Genomic DNA, 22,108 nt, shown 5'->3' with positions numbered 1-22,108 from the left:
GAATCCATCACCTCCCCTGGTCCTTCTAACCCATTCTGACTTCCCTGTCTCCCTTCCAGCTCCTCCCCTCCTTGCTTGATCCCTGAGGCTCCTCCCACCACTCCAAGGCTGAGCTTCCTCGTTATTACCCAGGAAACCTCAACTTGATGATCTCAGAAAAACCTGGGGCCCCTCCCCCATTTTCTTTTCTCAGGAGACATGGGCCTCCCTCTCCATTTCCAGAGATGCTTAGGGATGGGGGAAAGAACTTGGATGTGGGAAGTTTGTACCTCTGTACAAACTTTGTACCTGTACCTTTGACCATCCACCCCAGCCACATCCTGATCTGGCCCTTGGAATCCTGGCCCCAACCATATCAAACCCTCCATCAGTCCTTCCCCTGACACTCAGAATCTGTCCTAGTCTGCTCAGCCACCCTCTTCTGGAATCAAGCTGGGACACATCTCACTGGGTTCTGGGAAGTAGACTGTGGAGACCTGTAGCAGAGGGGAGGGTGAAGGACAGGTGGGGCCCTGTGTCCCTATCTTTGGTGCCCATTCCTGGAGCCTCGTTCGACTCCCTGTCATCCTGAGCAGCAGAGACAGCTTCTTTAAGTTCTGCAAAGAGCCAGTTCCCCTGCTCTGACCCCTAACTTCAATTCTCAGAGGTGAGTTCAGATGGGAAAGGATCAAGGGAGAGAAGTTTTGTCTGGAGCCCAGGTCAGGGAGAGGTCCTGGAATTCTGGAGAAGAAACATTCCAACAGTTATCCCCACGGCCCCCTTCTGGCTCAAATTCCCTTCCCTCTCAGAGCTAGGACAGGAGGTCAAGGAGAGGGAGGACAATTGGGGCAGAAGACGGGGGGCTGGGGAGGTGACAGGGAGATGCTTCATTGGCTCCCTTCCCCAGGGAAAGACCCCTTCATCTGACCCAGTTGGGAACTTGTTGGGAGGGGGTATCAGAAGCTGTAGCTTCAGCTCAGCCCATCACAGGAGACTGGACAAAATGGGGCCTCCCCAGACTCAGAGAGGCTCCTGCTAGGACAACCATCACTGAGTCCCTAAGCCCTTCTCTCAGCACCCTGGTCTCTTGGTTGTGTTTGTCCGCTGGGCAGGCAGGAAGGAGTGGCATAACTGGTTTCACCCCATCCTTATCTCTGCCAGGGACCAGGGGTCACAGGATCAGTGTTCCGAGACACCACCAGGGCCCTGGCAAGACAGCTGGGCTGCCTCATTTTTGCTGTCTGCTTCTGGCCCTTCTGCCTGATCCAGAGGAAAGGGGGACCCACTATGTCAAGACCAACCTCTCCCAGCTGGATGAGCCGGAGCCAGGAATAAAGCAGCCGGGTACCAAGAGAGCTCAGCCACATGCCTGGTCCAGCTCGGAAGCAAAAACCTAGGAAGGCAGGCCCCAGCTTGTCACCTCCAGGCAGCACCCTGGAGCCAGCGGGCAGTGGGTAGGGGTGGGAGGAGAGGAGAGCCCCTCACTCAGCCCTTCTGCCACCAGCTTCTTCCTGCCCTCTGGAGGGAAGCTGGAGCGGTAGAGAAAGCAGATGCTGCCCTCCCTCAGGGTGCCCCAGTCTGAGGAGGAGAGATGTGACCCTAAGTCTCAGGGAACCCCCAGACTAATGGAAGAAATAGAGTCCTTTCTCTTTGGGGAGCTCTGAACCTGGTGAGATTAAGACATCCCTCAGACAAAGACTGAAGCACCTCCAAAGCCTGGTTCTCCACCAAAGGAAATAAAGCAAGAACAAACTGAACACACAGGAGCTGAGGGAGGCAGTTAAGAGCGGCAGGTGGGGCCCAGCCCCCACCCTTCCTGTGCTGGGCTCATGTGCAGACATTGCAAGTGCCACGTGAATGAGGGGAGGTCAGCATCAAAACCGGAAGAACCCAGGCAGCTCCTTCCAAGCACTTCCCCCATTAGACTATGAGGAGTTCCAATCGGAAACAGTTTCCCCTTGTCTCTCTGGGACTCTGTCATCAGCAACCTCACCTGCCTCTGAGGAATGAGTTCCCAAACCAGGAAGGCAGAACACAAAGCAGACAGACAAAGGCGTCTGAGCTGTCAAAACAGATCCCACCACTAGTCCATGCATTCAACAAACATTTATTGAGTTACTACTACGTGCCAGAACCTGCAGATACAAAGATAAAGAAGTTGTGGAGCCCATCCTCGGGGACCTGACAGTTAGTGTATCAATGATGGCGGCCCAGAGGACAGAGGCGTGCACTGGGGCCATGTGAGCCTAGAAGGGGCATCTAAAGCAAACACTCACTAAGGTTCAGGTACTTGGTTCACAGGAGCACTTAGAACCCATTTATTTTACCCATTTTTTAAAATCTTATTTTACACTGAGTTCCAATAATTTTGTATCTCTGGTTTCCCACATACAACAGGATAGAAGCAGTATATGTGAAGATATACAGACACACAGACAGAACAACAGCAGTAAGAAACAACAGCCTGGCAGCAGGGCGGGCCATTATTAAAAGAATTTATAAGAACTCAAAAAAGCAGGTGTGGTGGTATATAGCTCAGTGGTAGAACGCATGCTTGGCATGCACAAGGTCCTGGGTTCAATCCCCAGTGCCTTCATTAAAGGAGTAAAATAAAATAAAATATTTAAAAAACCAAATCACTGTTAAAAAGAAAAACTCAAAAAAGCACACAGTAGGGCATTTTACTGTCTTCTAAATGGCCCTGTGGGGACAAATGATTCTCCTCACCTCCAGAGGGCCAATGGACATTGGCAAAATGCATAATACTAATGTCATGGACTTTTGACTTACCTGTAAAAAGAGGTCAAATCTTGGAGCGTCCACTCTCAGGGACAGGAAGCAGGTGATGCATTTGAGAAAGTTTCCCTCCAATCAGGGCAGAAGTTAACGATGCGGAAAGATGGTGGAGAAAAGGCTCATTCCACCTGGCCTGCCTCCTGCCTCCTTCCTCCCATGGCACCAAGGTCTGGCCTGGGGCTGTGTCGAGTAGTTCCCATCTCTCTTGCACACAACAGCCCTCTGGATGGGTGAAGACGGCTCTGGAGTCTCCAGCACAAGTCAGCACATCATGGTCTTTCTCTGTTCTTGTCTCTCTGTCCCTATTTAATGTCCCACAATCACCACCGCACCCACGCACTTGCCTCAGGTCCCTGGAATCCAGTTTATCTCCATCCGGTCACAATACTCATTTCTGCACTTATGACAATTACTATCCTCCTCTTTCAGAACATTCAAAAAAAAAAAAACACCTCAAGAATGCATATTAAACTAATGTCTGAGGTCAGCCTTCAATTCTCATTCATTTAGGGAGTCACAGGCAATTTATCATGCAGAGTCAAACCATCAAGGATGGTTCCCTCAAGGGATGTGTGGGAACAAGCATAGGGCATTGTGTCTGCCCTAAAGAACTGGGAAAAGACTCCGAGATCACCCAGGCTGCAGCCGTAGAGCTTCTGGTGAATATCTCCGTCACAGTCAGCAGCCAATGTCATCCTGGACATCGAAAACCTCAGCACTGCAGAAGATCTGGAAAACCTAAGAAGAGGGGAGCTGCAGAGTGGGGTAGGGAGGCAGGTTGAGGACTCCAGGCCAGCCAAGGGGGCTGGAACTAAGAGACATGCCCTGACCTAAAGTCGCACGGGCTGTCAGAGCTGGCAGGGATCTTCATTTTACAAAAGAGCCCAGAGAGGGATGGTGAGTTGTCCAAGGTCACACAGGGAGTCAGGGAAAAAACAGGACTAGAACCCACAGACCCCCTGTCCTTTTGAGACACACACACACACACACACACACACACACACACACACACACACACTCCTCTTCCAAGGGAATGGGTTGAGGGAGGGGTAGATGGAGACGATGGTGGACTCGGAGATGCAACCAAGGGAGCTGGACACAGGCAGGAAGAGAGCCCCACCCACTCAGAGCCAGCTCCACCCCACCCAGCTGAAGAAGCTTCAGGAGCATGGGGAGAACCTATCCATACATGGTGACCGAGGCTGTGAAGATGCTGAAGGAAGCCACCCTGGAGGTAGGGAGCAAGATTGAAGGAGCCATTCCATCTCCCTTCTGACTGCTGCTGGGTTCAAAGTCAGGAATCTCCAAGATGGTTTCTCTGCTCTGCCCCCCATCCATATACACACTCCTTCCCTCCCACAGCCCCTGAGTCTCCCCTGCGTCCTTGCCTGTCATTAAGGCACCCTAACATCCTTCTCTCCCATCCATGCCTGCCTCTCATCCAGTTCCTCTAACAATGGCCTCCCACCTTTTACAGTACCACTCTTCTCTTTTTAAGGACTTTTGCATCTCATATCTCACATGAATCCTGTGAGGTAGGTGACGCTGCTACAGCAAACCCCTTCTCATGTGTTTGGGTAACTACCTCAGAAAAGCCCAGTGACTCACCAGCTACTCGGTGGTGAATCTGTGAGCAAAACCCAGGCTCTGAGACTCCAGCCGGTGCTTTCCCCTCACAGCTCCACTCCCTGCCAGAGTTCTTGCCCCCTCTGCCAAGATCCCCTGTCTTCACATCTCTCCCATCCCCTCACCACCACCACCTGCCCCAAGCAGAAGTCACCGAGAGGAACAGCCAGAGTGAGCCAGGTGGAAGCCAAGTGGAACTTGAAGGAGAGGAGGGGAGGCAGACGGCCCAGGGTCGGTCCCCCCTGCCTCGGGGCTGAAATCTGGGCGATCAGCGTGTTCTATTCCTCTTTAGGGTCTGTTCCCAAAACCAGCTGGTGATCTACAGCCCCTCCACAGGTTCCTCCCAACCCCTTCAGTGTGGCTCCCTAGTGCCTGCACCTCCCACCACTCCTCCCCGCTCAGAGACCACCCTATGTAGGCCTATGTGGTGAGGGGAGCCGGCCAGGACAGGCCAGGAAGAGTCAGGGAATCAGTGACAGCCAGTGATCCATTTCTGACCCCCACAGACATCCTCCCACTCAAAGACCAGAATCTAAAAATGTCCCCCTCTGAAGGTGAGAGAAGCTAAAGGACTCTTCTCCCTCCCACCCCATAATGTGATGAGGGCAGTCGGACGAAGTCTTAGAAGGTGAGGACACAAAGACACCACTCCCCCGCCTTCTCCAGCAAAGGAAAGAAACCAGCCCACTGAGGAACACAAGCCTGGAGCCCTTTCTCAAAACCATGACAGGATGGTGGGTGGGATGCAGAGGGGTCTCTCTGACTCTGACATGACGTAGTGATGCTGGGGATCCCAGCCACAGGTTTGGTTTCTTGGGCTTTTAAGTACATCCTCCCCCTGCCCCCAGCCTCCACCACACTCTTCTAGGTGTGATGAGTCTGGACCCACCCAGGGCTGCACCACGGGGCAGGCGGACCCTTCTTCCCTAGAGGCTCTCTGTCCTCCATCTCCGTCTATCACAGTCACCCTTGGTCCCTTTCGCGTCTGCAACATCCTCAACCCCATCGAAAAATACTGTTAGGAGTTGAATTCCCCTGTCACTCCACACCAGCCCCTGCCCTGATCCTCTTTCCCTGGAGAGGGGTACCTGAGGGAGGCACAGGACACCAAGGCCCAGAAGGAGGACTCTGTGCCTGGGGTGGGGGGCCCTCTGGGTGAAGTTATGTGGAGGCAGGAGGAGCAGGGTATGGTCCTCGTTACCACTGTCCTCTACGCAAAGCTCTGGGCCTGAGCCGGTCCCCTGGGAGCCCACAGGGTTTCGGTAGCTGCAGGCTGAGGTGGAGGAGCTGCTGTAGCTTAAGGGCCTGACCCGGAACAGCGGACGGCGGGGCTGAGGGAAGGATTGGCACGACTGGGCCAGGCCCTGAGGCCCAGGAGCTGTGGGACATAGCGGGGGCGGGGCTGCGGCGGAGTGGGCGGGACTGCAGGAGTCTTGGGGCGAGGTGATAGAGACTTCCGGAGCACGCTAGAGTGGTGACTGCAGTCCTGCGGGGTGAGAGGCGGGGCTTAAAACGTCTAGGGGGAGGAGTCGGGAGATGGGGCGGGGCTAAACTGGTGAGGGCTAGACCTGCGCGCCGGAGGCGGGGCTACGAGCCGTAGGAGCCAGATGCAGGCTGAATGGGGCGTGACTGGCCTCCTATTCAGGGAGCTGTCATCCAGCATGTCCACTCGTCCACTCGAGGAAGGCCTCTTTACGCTAAGAGAGACTGGGCTCCTGCCCTGAGGAGGGGATCTCCCTGTCTCTCTAACCGTTGAAGTATCTAGCTGATCACTTCCCATCTCTCTGTCAAGTAGATGGGACCCTAGATTTTAACAAGCCATAGGTTCTGAGAGTTTCGGGGAGAGGGGCGCATGGTCTGAGTCCTCGAATGACTGCAGGAGACTTCTAGCAAACTCAATTCCATACTGACTGGGCACATCTTCTACCTGCTGGAGGCTCTGGGTGGTGAGGATCTAGAATGGAGATGGAGTCAGTCACTGATGTGACTGACAGGCCTACTGAGTTGGGCCCAAGGTACCAAGAGGGACCTAAAACATAATTTATGAGTCCCAGTGCAAAATGAAAATTTCAGGGCGCATTCAGTTCCTCAGCACAGCTTTGATTTGAGGACGTGTCACAAGACACCGAACAGTGTCTGCTCAGCTAGGATTTTGGAGATGTCTTGGGCTCCAAAGCTGATCTGGGAATTGGGGAAGAAAACTTAAAATTTTTTAGGAGATAATAAAAGAGTCTGGGGGTTTTACTGTGTTCAGAAAAGAATAGTTTATTTATGGAAGTATAGCCCACAGTCTGCAGTCTGCATTCCAAAACTTCCAACCTCCCATGAGAGATATAAAATGCAACGACTTTGGGGCACATTCTTCCTCCTCCTCCACCATTCCAGTCTGTCTCTTTCCTCTTTGGCTCCTTTCTGAGGAGAAAGTCAATAATAATAAAGAAGAAAATGGGTAAAGAAGTAATTAATGTCCTGTCCCAATGTCTGGGTCTGACTTCAGGGTCCGCAGTGCACACTGTAGGTCAAGTTGCCAGAGAACAGGTGGCTGGGGCTTCCTCCACTAAGTCTGTTCCCTTACCTGATCCCCATCTTCTAGCAACCACACACAAACCACAGCTTGGTGCACACGCATATCAAGGGGTGATTATCGCCCATTAACTCCCTTGATCGACCACTAGAGGGAGGTAGAGAGCAAAGCCTGCTGCCTGCATCAGCACCACGCACCACTTAGCTTGTTTCAATAAATCACTATTAATTGACCAAAAAATTTCTTACATATTACTCCAACTTAAATTTCTTTCAGCACAGTTTGAATTATGTCCCAGATTCCCCTGAACATAAACAAAGACTCTGAGGAAAAGGAGCCTCTGGACCCTAAAGGGATTCTGTGACCTTACCCTAAGGCTTTACTGGAGTTTTCCTTGAGGAGCTTGTGGTGAATGGGGGGGGGGGGGGGGGGTGACAAAAAGACAGGATATCCTAGATAGGTGGGAGGAACAGCCCAAGAACAAGCCTGACATGGATGTTTTTATTTCAAAAGCACAAGACCTTCAACCTGGCTGGTCTCATAAGCCCTTATTTCTTCTCTCTGCCTTGAACTTACAAAGGAACCTGCTTGGAACACCATTAGGCAGTTTGCGGGATGGTGCAATGGGGCAGAAGTAGAGTGGGAACAGGACAAGGAGAAGGAGGATAGGCCTGGTGGAGTTCAGAGTGAATGAAGGAAGGCAAGAGGAATGAAAAGAGCGAGACTTCTGGGTCAGAGGAGACAAAACTGGCTAGACAGACTTTTTTGGGTCCTGAGAACAGATACAGGTGTGACTTCTTGAAACCACTCTTCTCCAGATCTTTGGAGGATAAGGTAAGAAGACAGACACTAGGAAGAAACCCCCAAATGTCTAGCTGAGGCAATGATGGGATGGTCAGAGGGTGGGGAGTGGGGCTGCCTTCTCAGGAGCTGATTAAGACCAGGACCACATGATGGTTTGCTGTGGTGTCACAACAAAGTACCAAATAAGAGATACAGAGAGGCAGAGAAGAAGTCCAGGAAGAACCAGGAAAATAAGAGATGAAAAAGATATTACCCAGACAACACCTTTCTGCATACATGCACACATGTGACAGGAACTGCATGACTGATGACAGCCTCCCCACATGCCCAAGCGCCCACTTCTGCTTCTCCTAAAGAGGAGAGATGTTTGCTTAAGATAATGATTAGAGCTGTCGAAGGAGGCAGTATTAGGTATCTGCACAAGATGAGCCCAGGTTCAATGGGAAGGAAGGTAAACAAAAGGACAAGGGGCAGGGACCAGAGACCCAGCAGGGGCAAGGTCTTGTTTTGTTTCAGGACACAGAAGAGAGAGATTTGGGAGCACCTGTCATACCGAATGAGACTTTGCGGACAGAGGTGGAAGAGTTAAACTTTTAGGAGTTTTGCTGAATATGATGTGATCGAATCTCCCCTAGTCACCACCAGCCCCTCCAGAAAACTTCCAGTAAAGACCTAACTTACTCTTCATGGGTTTTAAGCCAATATTTCATCTTCAGTGGGTGATACTGAGGAGAGCCTCAAAGTGAGAGCATGAAGGCTCAGTGGTATTCAGGTTATACATGCACTTATGCGTAGACACATATCCCAACACCATAGGAGCCTTGCTTGTAAATGTCTTGATTTGACCATAAAAAAGAATGAAATAATGCCATCTGCAGCAACATGGATGGACCTAAAGATGATCATATTAAGTGAAGTAAGTCAGATAGAGACAAATATGATATCACTTATATGTGGAATCTAAAAAAATGATACAAATTTTATTTAAAAACCAGAAATAGATGCACAGAAATAGGTAACAAACTATGGTTACCAAAGAGGAAAGGAGATGGGGAAATAAACTAGGAGTTTGGGATTAACAGGTATAAACAACTATATATAAAATAGATAAACAACAAGGACCTACTGTACTGCACAGGGAACTATATTCAATTTCTTGTAATCAGCTATAATGGAAAGGAATCTGAAAAAATGTATATATATATGCATATGTATTTTTATAACTGAATTGCTTTGCTGTACACCTGAAACTAACACCAAATCAACTACACTTCAATTTTTAAGAAAAGACACTTTTTAAAAAGTTTTGATTTGTCATCTAAAGACCTACCATGTGTGTAAAGTCCCCTTTAAAATTCCTTCCAGGCAGGGATTTGAGATAAGAGTAAGACCCGAGTGACCGATGGTAAGATGTCTGAATTCCCACCGGAGATGGATGTTTGGAGCTTTTCCACTAACTCCGCTATGCTTCTGCCTGTGTACATTTGTGTGTGTCTGTACAATACTCTTTTAGGAGCAGAGATGCTGAACAGGAAATAAGAGAAAACCATTTGGTCTATCTCCGTCTCTGCCTACACAGGCATATGCTTGTAGCTGTGCCATAGATACGTACCTGGAGCTGAAACAGATGGAATGAGGCAGTGATGTGCGGGCTGACAAGCAAAAAGATGGAGGACAATCTTTCAGTTGCTCTTTCTGCTGGAATTTGAAGACACAGGATTTCTTATCCCCTTATCACACCCACAAAGCCTCGTCATGAATCCTAGCTGCTTCCCAATGGCCATGATGGAACAGAGATGCCTTCCCTCATCACACCCATGCATGCGAACACACACACACACACACACCCGAAGTCCCGCTGCCTCTCTCTGCAGCCCCCTCCAAGGTGCCTTCCTTCCTCTCCTCTCAGCCCATCAAGCCAACCTTCCACTGGCATCTCTTCTTCCGCCTTGGCTCCCCCACCCACACTGGCACCTGCCTGGCAGCACCTCTCCCGTCCTCTCAGCCCTCGGGAGGCTGGGACACAGGGCCTGGGGCAGGGCACACGTGGAACAGGTTAATGCTGTTCTCCCGGAAGTGGAGCAGGTGAGGGGTGGGGTCACTGGAGCAGGTGGGGTCCCTGGAAGCCAACATCCTTGCCTCCACGGAGGCATAAAGCAGCAGCCTGTCCTGGTGAAGGACAGTCATTCTCTCAGCCCGCAGACCAAGAGAGGCCCAGACCCTCACTCCAGACCCAGCTGCTGGTCAGGACCTAGCACCGCTCCCTGGTAAGAACTAGAGGACAGCAGGGGAGGAGAGGGTGTTCTAGGGACAGACGAGATCATGGGTGGGACAAGAAGTCCCCTAGATCCCGGTGGGGTAGGAATCTTGATCGGCCTTGGGGAGAGAAGGGGGAGGTGGCCCTGTGAGCACTTATCTGATGAGGAGGAGACAGCAGTCACCAGAGCCCTTCCCAGATTGGCCAGGAAGTGGTTCTGTCCCATCTGGGCCCTCCCAGGAATGAGAGGTGAAAAAAGCACATTGGAGCTAGTGTGGTTGACAGAGTGGCCCCAGCCCCTGTGTGTGTGCACCCTGCTTCCCCAACTCTGTGAGGTGCCAACTGGGATATGAGGCGGTTCCAGGCTGGCTGGTGTGTCCTCTTCCACCCTCGGGGATAACCCAGCTGTGCCAGCTGGCTGCCCAGCCAGAGCACCTGGACTTGAACCTCAAAAACAGAGAGCTGAGACCATGAACTTCAGGCTCTTGTAGGCCCCATGTTCTCCAGGGCCCTCTCACCCCAGCTCAAGTCTCCCAGGGCCGCGTTCATGCATTCACTTGTCCATCCATTCCACACACGTTGCCAAGCTCCAAGTCTGCACCAGGCACGGTGCTTGGAGCTGAGGCCACCAGGATGACTAAGACCTACTTCCTGCCATCTAGGAGGTCACGGTAGAGTAGGCGAGAGAGTCAGGTGAACAAATCACAACAACAGGAAGCGGCAGGTGTCTCAGAAGGCATTTTGGGGTGGAGTCACCAGCTGCCTGAAGGGGAGAGAGAAGGGGGTCACAGAGGAGTGACCGGAAGTGAGTCTTAAAGGACACATAGGGATTCTTTAGATTGGGAGGGAGGTATTACCAGCAGAGGGGGCGAGGGCAAAGAGCATCAAAATGCCTGGATCTGCTGAGTGGTACCTGGAGGGAGGTGGGAGAAAGTAGAACCTACACCCATGAGCCAGGAGAAGGGCACAAGGGAGGTAAAGGGACAGGGAAGTGACCCCCACCCAAAGAAAAGGCAACTGGGTGAACAGTGCTGCCTCCCGGGCCCTCCCCCTTGGCACCAGGGGTGGCTGCCTCCCTCCCCCAGCGTCCCCAGGTCCTGGCTGTCACAGCTCTCTGGGCATGTCTGTGTGAGAGGAGCTTTACTTCCACAGCTGATGAAATGCTCCGGCCGGGCTCCAGGTCCGTGAAGTGAGCAGGGAGTAAGAAAGGAGCCCTTGACAAGGAGAGGGGAGGGCTGGCTCCCCAAGCCCGCCGAGCCACCCACCAGGCGACTTGTTTTCAGCTCTCAAGGCTTCATTTCCTCGTGGTAGAATGAAGACTCCTCTGGTTCCTTTCAGCTCTGACATTCGGAGAATCCAGGCATCTTTAAGGGTGCCCCCGCCCCAGAAACCCCCCATCTCTCTCCACAGGGGACGTTCTGGTCTCCCAACTTGTCACTTTCCTGTCTCCCTCCCCCTCCTGCAAAGACAATGACCATGTTTGAAAATGTCACCCGGGCTCTGGTCCGCCAGCTGAACCCCCGAGGGGACCTGACACCCCTGGACAGCCTCATAGACTTCAAGCGCTTCCACCCCTTCTGCCTGGTGCTGAGGAAGAGGAAGAGTACGCTCTTCTGGGGAGCCCGGTACGTCCACACTGACTACACCCTCCTGGATGTGCTTGAACCCGGCAGCTCGCCCTCAGGTCAGCCTCGGGCGTGGGGTTGGGGACTGAGGGAGGGGCCCCCAAACCTCCCTCTGCCCTGGTGGTGGCAGCATGGATAGGAGTCTCTAGCCCAAAGACCTCGCAGGAGGCGGGGACCACGGATGCCTCTGAGCCCAGCCCCCTTCGTCTTCTCCCTCCTGCAGACCCAACAGACTCTGGAAACTTTGGCTTTAAGAATATGCTGGATGCCCGAGTGGAGGGAGAGGTGGATGTGCCAAAGACGGTCAAGGTGAAGGGGACAGCCAATCTGTCCCGGAACAGCACCCTGGAGGTCCAGACGCTCAGTGTGGCTCCTACGGCTCTGGAGAGTTTGCACCAGGAGAGGTGAGACTGGGCAGGGCTGGAGGGCTGCTGGGATGGGGGAGCGGTGCGTGGAAAGGGTGCTTTGGGCCCTGAGTTAAAGGGCAGGGCCCTCACACTGACCTTCACCTATGTGGTCACCCCAGGGGCGCTCTTGAAAATGGCCTTCTGGCCTATAGGTCATTTAGGCCATTTCTTAACCACTCCCCACCCCTTCCCGTCCTTCCACCACCTCCAGTACCCCTCCCCACCATCACACACACACACACACACACACACACACACACACACGCACGCACGCACACACACACACACACACACACACACACGAGGACGAGTGTGTCCCCATTAATGTGTTGTGCGACCTTGGCAAAGTCACTTCTCTTGGGACTTGAGTTTTCTTCCCTGAAAAGTCACAGCGTTAGATGAAAATTTCTAGGGTTCCTTCTGACCCTAAGACTATGAAATACACTAAAAAGCGAAGAGGCCTTAACTGTTCCCTACTGTGGCTTGAACACAGCATTCTGCTCCCATAAATGAAGCTCTCTCCCCTGCCCAGTCCCGTGCCCACACCAGGCTGGAAATACTGCCCCTGCAGCATAAGGGGTGTGGCAGATGCCATGTCTCTTCTGGGCTCCTCAGATGTTTCGCTTGACAAGGGAACCGACTTTTAAGTAGTTAAGTAGTGGTTGAAAGGAGGTGAGGATCGGGGAGGCAGGAAGGAAGGGTGGGGTGCTTGGGAAGCCATCCAGGAAACATTTATATACCTTGCTGAGTACAAAGCACCCCACTGGTGCTGGGCTGCACGAGAACATCTTTGTCTGAGAATCTGGTGATCTCGGAGTGTGGGAAAAAATGTACAACAGTAACTAATCCAAGGCAAGAAGAGGTCAGTGTCCTAGGAAGGCTTTGCCTGAGTTTTGCGGCAGGTCAGAGGGACTTCTGGCTGGGGAAACGAGGGCAGACTTCACAGAGCAGGCAGCCCATGAACTAGGTCTTGAAATAAGTAGAAATTGGACAAGCAAGACTGGGAGAATGGCATTACAAAGGCACGCAGGTGAGAAATCTCAAAACCTATAGGGACTGTGAATAGCCGGTTTGGCAGGAGCAGAAGAGGGATGAGTGGAACAAAGGAGGGCCCAGGTCATGGGGACCCAGGTGTCTGGTCAAGAAGATGGAACTATGCTGTAGGCACCAGGGAGACCCTGACGATGCTCTGATATGTGTCTTGACTAATTCGACCAGACGAAGGAAGTGAGTCAGCGGATGAGGGACAGGGATTTGGAGGAAGCAGGCAGACCAGGCAAGACTCTGTTCCACTGCCCATCAGAGATACAAAGTGAGCTGGGAAGAGCAGGCAGAATGAAGGGGGAGGAACAGACGTGAGGCCTCTGGGGTGGCAAGATGGATGGACCTGGCAGCCAATAGCAGGGCTAGGGAGAGGGTTTTGTCAAAGCAACTCTGATGGAGATCTGATGCACAGCATGATCGTGTTAATAATTCTATATTGTATAACCGGAAATTTGCTAACAGAGTAGATTTCGGGGAGGGGGAAGGTATAGCTCTGTGGTAGAGTGTGTGCTTAGCATGCACGCGGTCCTGGGTTCAATCCCCAGTACTTCTATTTATAAATAAATAAATCTAATTTCCCTTCATGAAAAAATAATTTTTTTTTAAAAGAGAGTAGATTTCAGATGAAATGGTAACTCCGTGAGGAGATGGGTATGTTAATTGGCTTGACTGCGGTAATCACTTCCCCATGTATATGTATATCAAAATATCACCTTGTACACCTTAAATATATACAATTTTTATTTAAATAAATTAAATACATAAGAATTTTTTAAATGACTCTGGGATTTGACCCAAGTGGTGACCTTCATAGGAACGGGAAGACAGAATTTAGAACCGAGTTCGGAGAGAAAAAGTGAAGCCACACATGTGGGTGGTGGTCAGCAATTTAAAGATCAAAACTGCAGGAAGGAGGTCAGGGGAGCTGTTGGAAGGAACTCAGACAGAAAACCAAGTGTGGAATCTCAGAGAAGATAAAATTTTAGGGAACCAAAGAAAATGAAAGACCTAGAAAACTGAGATGCAGACAGAATGGATAGGATTTAGAGCCAGAAAGACAGGAGCAGAACATGGGAGGCAAACTGGTCAGAAGCCTGGCGAAAACAGCATTGCACAGAGGGTTTGCACAGACAGGTCCAAAGTCTTGCAGAGTTCAGGAAGGCCTCTGAGTTCAGTGGGTGGGGTGGGGGGGTCATTGTGATTTCAGTTGAGGAGTGGAAATAGAAGCCAACTTGTCAAGAATTTACAGGTGGGCAGTGAGGAAGTAAAGACCCTGGGTATGGGCATATCTTTTGAAATACTTGCCACTGAAGTGAAGGAAAGAAACAGAATGGTAATTGGAGGGGGTAGCAAGACCAAAGGACAGGTTTATGTGTGTAAGCAAGTGGAGAGGAGGAACTGGTGTTAATCACAAGGGAAAAGATAAGAGGTGGAGAGGAAGGACCGAGGAGAGATGAACAGGGAGGAGAGGGAGGAGAATGCAAGGGAGAAAGAAGCCACCACGAGGCCCTGTTCTGGGCCAGGTGTTATGCCTGAGAAAAATTCTTTTACGTTTCTGTTTTTTTTAATTTTTCCCCCTAAGGGAGGCACTGGGGATTGAACCCAGGATCTTGTGCACACCAAGCGCAAGCTCTACCACTGAGCTATACCCCCCAACCCCTTATTTTAGTTGTTTGTTGTCGTTTTTACATGTCCATTTATTAAACAAGAACTCCTCCATGACAATTTAATACAATATTTACTAGCATTTAATTTTGAGAAAAGTATTTCCCTCTACATACAAAAATACAGATTTGAACACTATAAAAACAATCAGGACAAGCACCATGAAAAATTAGTCCCTTAAAAGAAATAAAGGGGAGAAACTGAGGGCAGCATGAGATTTTGTCTGCTGTCAGGTACAAACCAACAGGAGCAAAGGCTTTGGGGCCCCAAACCACTCCAAATGGATAGAGCCATACCTGAGAGCCAGTCCGAGCAGGATGGTACCCACCCCAGGGCATCTGTGTCCTCGGTTTCAGAAGCCAGGGTGGGAGCTCTGACCGACCAACAGTCTGTCTCTCAACAACCCTGGAGGTAGGTGTCATTACCCTCATTTTGTAGATGAGGCAACCCAGACTCAGAGAAGCCGCCCTGACAGTAAGCGGGAGATCGGGGTTTCAACCTGAGTCTTACTCCAGAGTCTGCACGCTTTCCCTGACACCATCAGGCCTCGCTCCTGGGAATGACAGAAGGGAAGAGAAGGACAGGGCCCAGATGGGGAGAAGCTCTGGACGGTACCCTGATGTTTCTCCTGCCACAGGAAGCTGATGGTAGACCACCCATTCCTGAAGGAGATGCGAAGTGAAAGAATGAACCTGTATGTGGTGATGGAGGTGGTGGAGACTGTGCAGGAGGTCACCCTGGAGAGAGCCAGCAAGGCCGATGGCTGCTTCTCCCTCCCAATATTCGCCCCGTTGGGGCTACAGGTTTGGTTCACACACATACACACACTTACATTCAGCCTACCCTCAGTGGCTGCATTGACTTTGCCCGATCAGTCCCTCTGCCCCAGTACCGAAAAGGACCCACTCCTTCCCCCTGCTCTTCAACATCCAGACCCCAGTTGGCCAGAAACAAATCCTCTCTCTGGTCAGTGGTGTCCAGTAGGGCACAGTCCTGTGGCAGGTGCCACGGGGAGCTATCAGGGAAGAGGAAACTCATAGTGTGGATTCTCCCCTAGGGTGCTCCTGATCTACAGCAGAGACATCCTTTCTGTCAGAAGGTTCTCAGTCTCATGGGGGAGACACAGAGGTTAAAGACTAGAGAACACAGGCTTGGAAAACTCAGTGTGTAATAAGTAATGCTCTACATGTTTGTATCTGTTTTGTATAAATGTTCAAAGGATGAGTGGGAACTAAGAGTAGGGATTAGTCATGGAAGGCTTCCTGAAGGAGGTGAGCATGGGACAGATGGCAAAGAGGAAGAAGGAACCAGGGCCTGGGTGGAAGCTCTAAAGTGGGACAGGGATACACAGGTAGGTGACGGAACAGATCTGCCTAGTTCCTTCCTGTATCGGAACCAGGAAATAAGAAACAGATTGTTAGAGGCATGATCAGCGGAAATGAGAAGAAGAGCGCTGCCACAGAAGCTCACTGTGCCGGGTGGAAAGGCAATCATGGATACCACTGAGGTGTTCCCCACTTCTTATCTCCCCAAAGGCTCTCAGGCCTCGCCCTCCACTTGCCCTGCCAACACACACCCAATGTCTCATACTGAGGCTCTCTGCACATTCACAAATTCTTATGTCTAATTCTAGGGATCCATAAACCACAAGGAGGCTGTAACCATCCCCAAGGGCTGCATCCTGGCATTTCGAGTGAGACAGCTGATGGTCAAAGGCAAAGATGAGTGGGGTGAGCAGACACCAATGGTCCCCTGCTCAAGATGAGAATTACCTGCACCACAACTAAGGCATCCTGGTCCCCTCTTGTGGCGATGTCAGGGACTGAGTAAAGGTGTATGTTGTGGTCCAACTTCCAGGCACAGAGGGACAGGGTCTGCTCTGGAGAGGGAGGGAGGAACTCCTGGTTCTGAGCATCTCAGGGTGCTAGGCACTGTGTTCGCTGAGGAGAGGGAATACAGAGATGAACAGGCACAGCCTCTGCTCTCAAGAAGTCTGTGGCCAGTGGAGGAAACTGACACAGACACCAGTACTAGAACGCAAGGTAGAAAACAGTGTTATCATGGGAGAGGATTTACAGAAGAAGAAAAGATTACGTCCAGCAACAGAGGTAGAGCTGGGGACCAGGTGAGGCATTTGAGGGCAGGTTCCCAGCCCTTAGCAGAGCCCATGGGCTTGAGACTAGAGAAAGAAAGGTGGGGCGACCGTTAAGAGTCCTCCTGCTCTCCCCTCTCTTGCTCCTTTCAGATATTCCGTGTATCTACAATGATAACATGCAAACCTTCCCTCTTGGAGGTAAGTGGAATTGCTTCCTGGCCCCCCACATCTTCTGCCCGACCCCTGACGCTATGGGCTGAAATCCCTCCTGCTCTCATGGGGTACACCAGAATCCCCCAAGGAGCCCCCTGCTTTTGTTTCCCAAGTCTCTCAAAGCATCTATCCTCAACTTTAGGAAAGACAGATAGAAGCATATAAATATCCCCAAGAGAGACAGAAACAGAAAGACAGAGACCAGAAGGCACCATCAGAAGCAGATATAAGACTTGAAGACAGTGTCTGTTCCCAAATTGCGGGGGCGGATGCGCTAACATCATCTCTCTGTGTTTTTATAATGATCACTGATAAAGCTGCCTTGACAACTGCTGTAGATTAAAAAGGCACAAAGACGTTTTATGCTGACATATGTACATTGTTTCTGTCTTCAGAAAAGCCAGAAGAGGAGAAGTTCACCCGTAAGTGTTTCCTGTCATTTCGCCGCAACTTCCTTGACAGAATTCTAAAACTCCAATCTTTTTCCTCCATTCTCTCTGGGACTGATGAGGAACGTGGCAGGGCAAGTTTCAACAAACTATTGTCTCTGAAATGTGGCAGGAATTCTAATGGCTCAGGAAAAAAAAACAGGGGAAGGGGGAAGTCCTTGGACAACATGCCCAGGCGGTCTCATGCCTCCGACCTCTGTCCTCAAGGGCCTTAGTAATTAATACCTGTTACATCACGTCTGCAACTCAGCCACCCAGGGCCCGGGGCCGGAGCCGCTGAGTCACAGTGATGCCAATTCAATGCAGGTGCCCTGGTTAACAATGCATTAGCTTCTCAGCTGTCTCATTCCTGCCTCTCACGAATGGAGCAACCATATCCTTAAAATGGCTGGGATATCCCAGCAGACGGGATGTATTTCCTAACCTCCATTAATGTCTCATCCCCTGGGTATGGCTACTGTTTTGGAGGATTGCATCCTAATTGTTTTTTTTTTTTCCCTCAGTTATCCAGGCATCTGATGTTGGTAAGGAACTTTATGTTTCTTCCTAGACTTTGGCAGGAAGGCAGTGGAAGTAGCTTTGGAGTGAAGGGAGGGGAAGACAGGTGCTAAGTCCTAGACGCTGGCAGCTGGAGCCACTTCCAGGAAGCCACTCTCTCCAAAGCAGGCTAGACGTATTCTTAGGATGAGGCCCCTAGAGGGGCAGGTGGAGATTCAAGCTATCCCTGATCCACCCACATCCCTGGATTGAGACCCACTGCTCTTTCCTGTCCCAGTTTTTGCTCAGTCATCACAATCACTTCTTTGTCAATAACTTTAGGGAAGGGAAATAGAACTTCCTTCTCAACTCTTACCTGAAGTCTTAGAGAAAGGGAAGTCAATTATCTACTGATCTGAGATGGATGGAGCCTAGGGTCTCAGGGAGAATGAACTGCTGGCTTAGATGATGTGGGTCCTGGCCCAGCCCCTCGCCCCCACATCCCCCACCACCCAAAGCCTCAAGTCAAGGCTGGTGGATAACTTCATGAACTGCATTCCTTGGTCCAGCAAAAAGAGAGACCAGGCTCCAGCCGAGAGCAGAGCCCAGGGGCCTGAGCAGGGTTGGATGAAGGAGACCCTCAGGGAGAGGGCTGCCTGAACTGATGGGGATGGTGCCCCATCTACTGTCCCCACAGGGGAGGCATTCAAGGACTTCAGAACACTAAAAGAAGAGGTTCAAAGAAAGACCCATGAAGTGGAGAAGCTGAGCCCAGTGGGGAAGAGCTCCCTGCTCTGTTCACTCAGCAAACTCCTAGGGAAGAAAAAGGAGCTGGAAGACCTGGAGTTCACAGTGAGGACCCAGCGGAAGGGGGGAGGTGCAGGAGAAGGAAGGCTTTTGGTGGAGGTGCATGTGGGTGGCACAGCTGGTAGGGGATCTGACAGATTTGGCAGAAGGTGGTTAGTGGCCAGGAGCACTGATAGCGGATGCCTTCCCCAAGGCTGGCCAAACACCCCCCAGGCTGCCAGACCACCTGGGACCTGGGTCCCTCTGAAGAAGGGAAACAGTGCCGATTCCATGCTCCTTTCCAGAGTCCAAGGCTCAGGGACCAAGGAAGGAACCCAAGAGTCCAATACTTTGGGAGATTTGATACCTTGAAAAAGAAACAAGGAAATGGAGATAATTAACACATCTCAAGGCATTGTTAGTTGCCAGGCACTGTGCCCTTTACCTGTGTTATCTTAAATAGTCACCCGCCTTTCCCTACAGCTGGAAGGGGCTCTAGACAGAGGACATGAAGTGACCCTGGAGGCACTCCCAAAAGATGTCCTACTATCAAAGGAGGCTACAGGTGCCATCCTCTATTTCCTTGGAGCCCTAACAGGTGAGTGGGGAGTGAGGTCTTCATTTATATACCTTTTCAGTGGAGGAATGAGTCACTAAATGAATTCCTGAATGAATGAATGAATGAATGAGTAAATGAATAAATGCCAGGCACATTATACCACAGTTAATTAAATTATATCTACATTTTTAAAAATTGGTTTCATTCCTAAGGGTCCATTTGGTCACCTTAGCCTACTCTTGCTAACAGAGATTGGGAAATCACCCTAGTTTTATCAGCCATATATTTAAAACTTTTGAATATAGTTAAGCTCATCAATTTTATATTGATATCTGTTAGCTTTAATTTGAGGGTAACATCTTCTGATCTGACCCCTGAATTCTCTTCTTCCCTCTGCAAGAAACACTCCCCAACTTCTAAAAATTCTCTGGTCCTTCAGGTGTAAACTGAGGTGTTTGTTCCCTAAGAAGCTGGCCCTCAAACACCAAGACCAAAGTTAGACCCCTCAGCTATGGCTCCCGTAACAGCCTGTATTGTAATTACTCGTTACACTCTGTCTTCTCTGCTAGACTGCAAGCTCGAGTGAAGAGAGGACCAGTTTTACCCAACAGCCCCAGCAAAGGTGCCTGGCATAGAGCAGGCATTCAACCATGGATGACTGTATGAATCAATTAATCCCGAAGGACACCCATTCATTAATTAATTAATGCTGTAAAGGCACCCATTTGGAGCCTGTAGTCCCCTTTGCACCAACACCACACATCTCTCTCTCTGCTTTTTCCTCCAGAGCTAAGTGAAGCCCAACAGAAGTTGCTGGTAATATCCATGGAGAAAAAGATCCTACCCATGCAACTAAAGCTGGTGAGAAAACACCACCAGGTGTGACAGAGAGTTTGGGTGGGAGTCAGCTAGAAACAGAGGAAAGATACAGTTTAACTTCATGACAGAACCTTCCTAGAGGGCCTCTGTCTTATCCTAGGAGCTCCTGCTCCCTTCCCTTTTCTTTCCATGTTTCTTCCTGTTTGCTAGTTCACAACTAGAAGTAAAGAATGCATTTCTGGGCAATTTCCTGGCTTTTCCCACCTGATTTTGGGAGAAGGGACAGAAAACTCTGGTGATGTGAACAAATCTTAATGTCTCTGAATCAGCCTCAATTGATTCCTCTATAAAATGGAGCTAAAAATAAACATGCTGGGGGGTGGGTATAGCTCAAGTGGTAGAGCACATGCTTAGCATGCATAAGGTCCTGGGCTCAATCCCCAGCATCTCCTCTAAAAATAAATAAATAAACAAATCTAATAACCCCTCCCCCAACAAACAAACAACGTGCTGCTGCCCACTGTATGAAAAGGTTATGAAAAAAGCTCAGACAGAGGTGTAATGTAAGAAAAGGGATTACAAGTAAAGAAAGGTAGTGCTCTTTGTGTTTTTTATGAGTTAAGAGAAAGGAGTAGAGGTTGCCAGCTCTTTCTTTCTTTTCACGTTACTTTGGTTTCCTCCAGGTGGAGAGCACAATGGAACAGAATTTCCTACAGGATAGTGAAGGTGTTTTCCCCCTGCAGTCTGAGTTGCTTTCCTCCCTTGGGGAAGAGGAACTGACCCTCACAGAGGCCCTAGTAGGGCTGAGTGGCCTGGAAGTGCAGAGATCGGGCCCCCTGTACATGTGGGACCCAGACACCCTCCCCCACCTCTGTGCCCTTTTCGCTAGTCTCACCTTCCTGCAGCTACTGACCAAGGCCTCCTAACTTGCCATTTCCACCCACTTCCTGCTTCCCTAATGCCTTCCCTACCCCCTTATGCCCTGTCCTGACGCCCAAGGTCATTTCAAAGCCACCAGGCTGAAGATAATGGACACCCTAGTCGATCATCCAAGTTAACCAATTTCCACTTCTCCAACTCTGTAACTACCCTCTGCCACCCCTATGACTGCCACCCATCCACTGATGCTTAAGTCCTCTAAAAGTAGAAACACTCAAACTTTTAAAAACTATAAACCATTTCAGCAAAACCTAATTAATTAATTAATTAATTAATTCCCTATCCCAACCCCTCCCACTCATGATCCCAAAATCAAGCTTTCCTGGAATTCATGAAAAATGTTATTTCACTTTGGAACAAATAAATGTCTTCTGGTGTCTTTCTTTCAAAATCCATTGTAAGGAAATTCTTGTGCCAGAAAAAAAAAAAAGACATTATCATACTACATGTAGATTATATGTAAATGAAAACTATTACGCTGTCCTCAGGCGAGATGGAAAATGCTCAGGGACGAACTAGCTGGGTGGAGAATGTGGACTCTAGATTCTAGAGTCAGAAGATCATTTCAAAGCAGCGTATCTTCAAAGAGGAGCCTTTGGGATCCTCTGGACTTGAGCTGAGAGGTTGGGAAAGGCACAGACCTAGCGATATGTAGTATCAACCCAAAATGAGAGTAAGACAACTTTTCAGTTTACAGAATAGAAAATGCGGATAAGTCAAAAAATGGTACCCAAGAATAAGACTGGCCCAAAACTTTAAAAAAGAAAATGTGATATTATCTTATTTCACCTTTCCTCCTTCTGCCCTCAATTCAGGGTAGTTGTGGGAGGAAGTGATGTGGGTAATCTTGGCACATGAACTAGCTAACATAGATTTTCAGTCTCATAAAACTTCTGGGTTCATACCAGCCTCCTCTTATAAAGCTGGGTTTTAACATCTTCCATCAATCTCTTTTAAAATAGTTTTATGGGTAGAATAATTCTTCCAAGGCTTTTGGCTCCAGAAGTCAGACTCTCCCCTTCTTAGCCAACCCCTGCCCAGGCT

The 22,108-nt window shown here is 50.1% G+C and overlaps 1 protein-coding gene and 1 non-coding gene across 4 annotated transcripts; one reads left to right on the top strand and one right to left on the bottom strand.

The window, feature by feature from the left end:
- The first annotated feature begins 9,838 nt into the window (after positions 1–9,838).
- Positions 9,839–21,455, top strand: GSDMA (gasdermin A). 3 transcript variants are annotated; one of them, XM_010960459.3, is made up of 12 exons: positions 9,839–9,996; positions 11,454–11,670; positions 11,835–12,015; positions 15,365–15,530; positions 16,361–16,457; positions 16,973–17,020; positions 17,431–17,457; positions 17,988–18,008; positions 18,659–18,813; positions 19,231–19,345; positions 20,094–20,167; positions 20,809–21,455. In XM_010960459.3, exons 2-12 carry the CDS (start codon positions 11,457–11,459, stop codon positions 21,049–21,051), a joined length of 1,341 nt encoding a protein of 446 aa, XP_010958761.2. In that variant the 5' UTR covers positions 9,839–9,996; positions 11,454–11,456; the 3' UTR covers positions 21,052–21,455. The 3 variants fall into 3 exon arrangements, with proteins under 3 accessions (XP_010958761.2, XP_045376683.2, XP_045376685.2); XM_045520727.2 differs by having other exon boundaries at positions 9,856–9,996; positions 11,397–11,670; XM_045520729.2 differs by lacking the exon at positions 9,839–9,996 and having other exon boundaries at positions 11,478–11,611.
- Positions 14,644–14,715, bottom strand: TRNAT-GGU (transfer RNA threonine (anticodon GGU)). Its single transcript has one exon. It is a non-coding gene; the product is annotated as a tRNA-Thr (tRNA).
- Positions 21,456–22,108: the final 653 nt, after the last annotated feature.

This window comes from Camelus bactrianus, chromosome 16 (genome assembly GCF_048773025.1).
Source record: "Camelus bactrianus isolate YW-2024 breed Bactrian camel chromosome 16, ASM4877302v1, whole genome shotgun sequence".
NCBI classification, from domain to species: Eukaryota; Metazoa; Chordata; class Mammalia; order Artiodactyla; family Camelidae; genus Camelus; species Camelus bactrianus.
Note: the sequence above shows the minus strand (reverse complement) of the source record. Positions and strands in the feature narration are given on the sequence as shown.

Excerpts from the sequence above, each read along its gene's own strand:
- GSDMA (XM_010960459.3), top strand. The coding sequence starts at position 11,457 with ATGACCATGTTTGAAAATGTCACCCGGGCTCTGGTCCGCCAGCTGAAC. Across the intron at positions 12,016-15,364 it reads GAGAGTTTGCACCAGGAGAG|GAAGCTGATGGTAGACCACC; the intron begins GTGAGACTGGGC and ends CTCCTGCCACAG. Across the intron at positions 18,009-18,658 it reads TATCCAGGCATCTGATGTTG|GGGAGGCATTCAAGGACTTC; the intron begins GTAAGGAACTTT and ends CTGTCCCCACAG.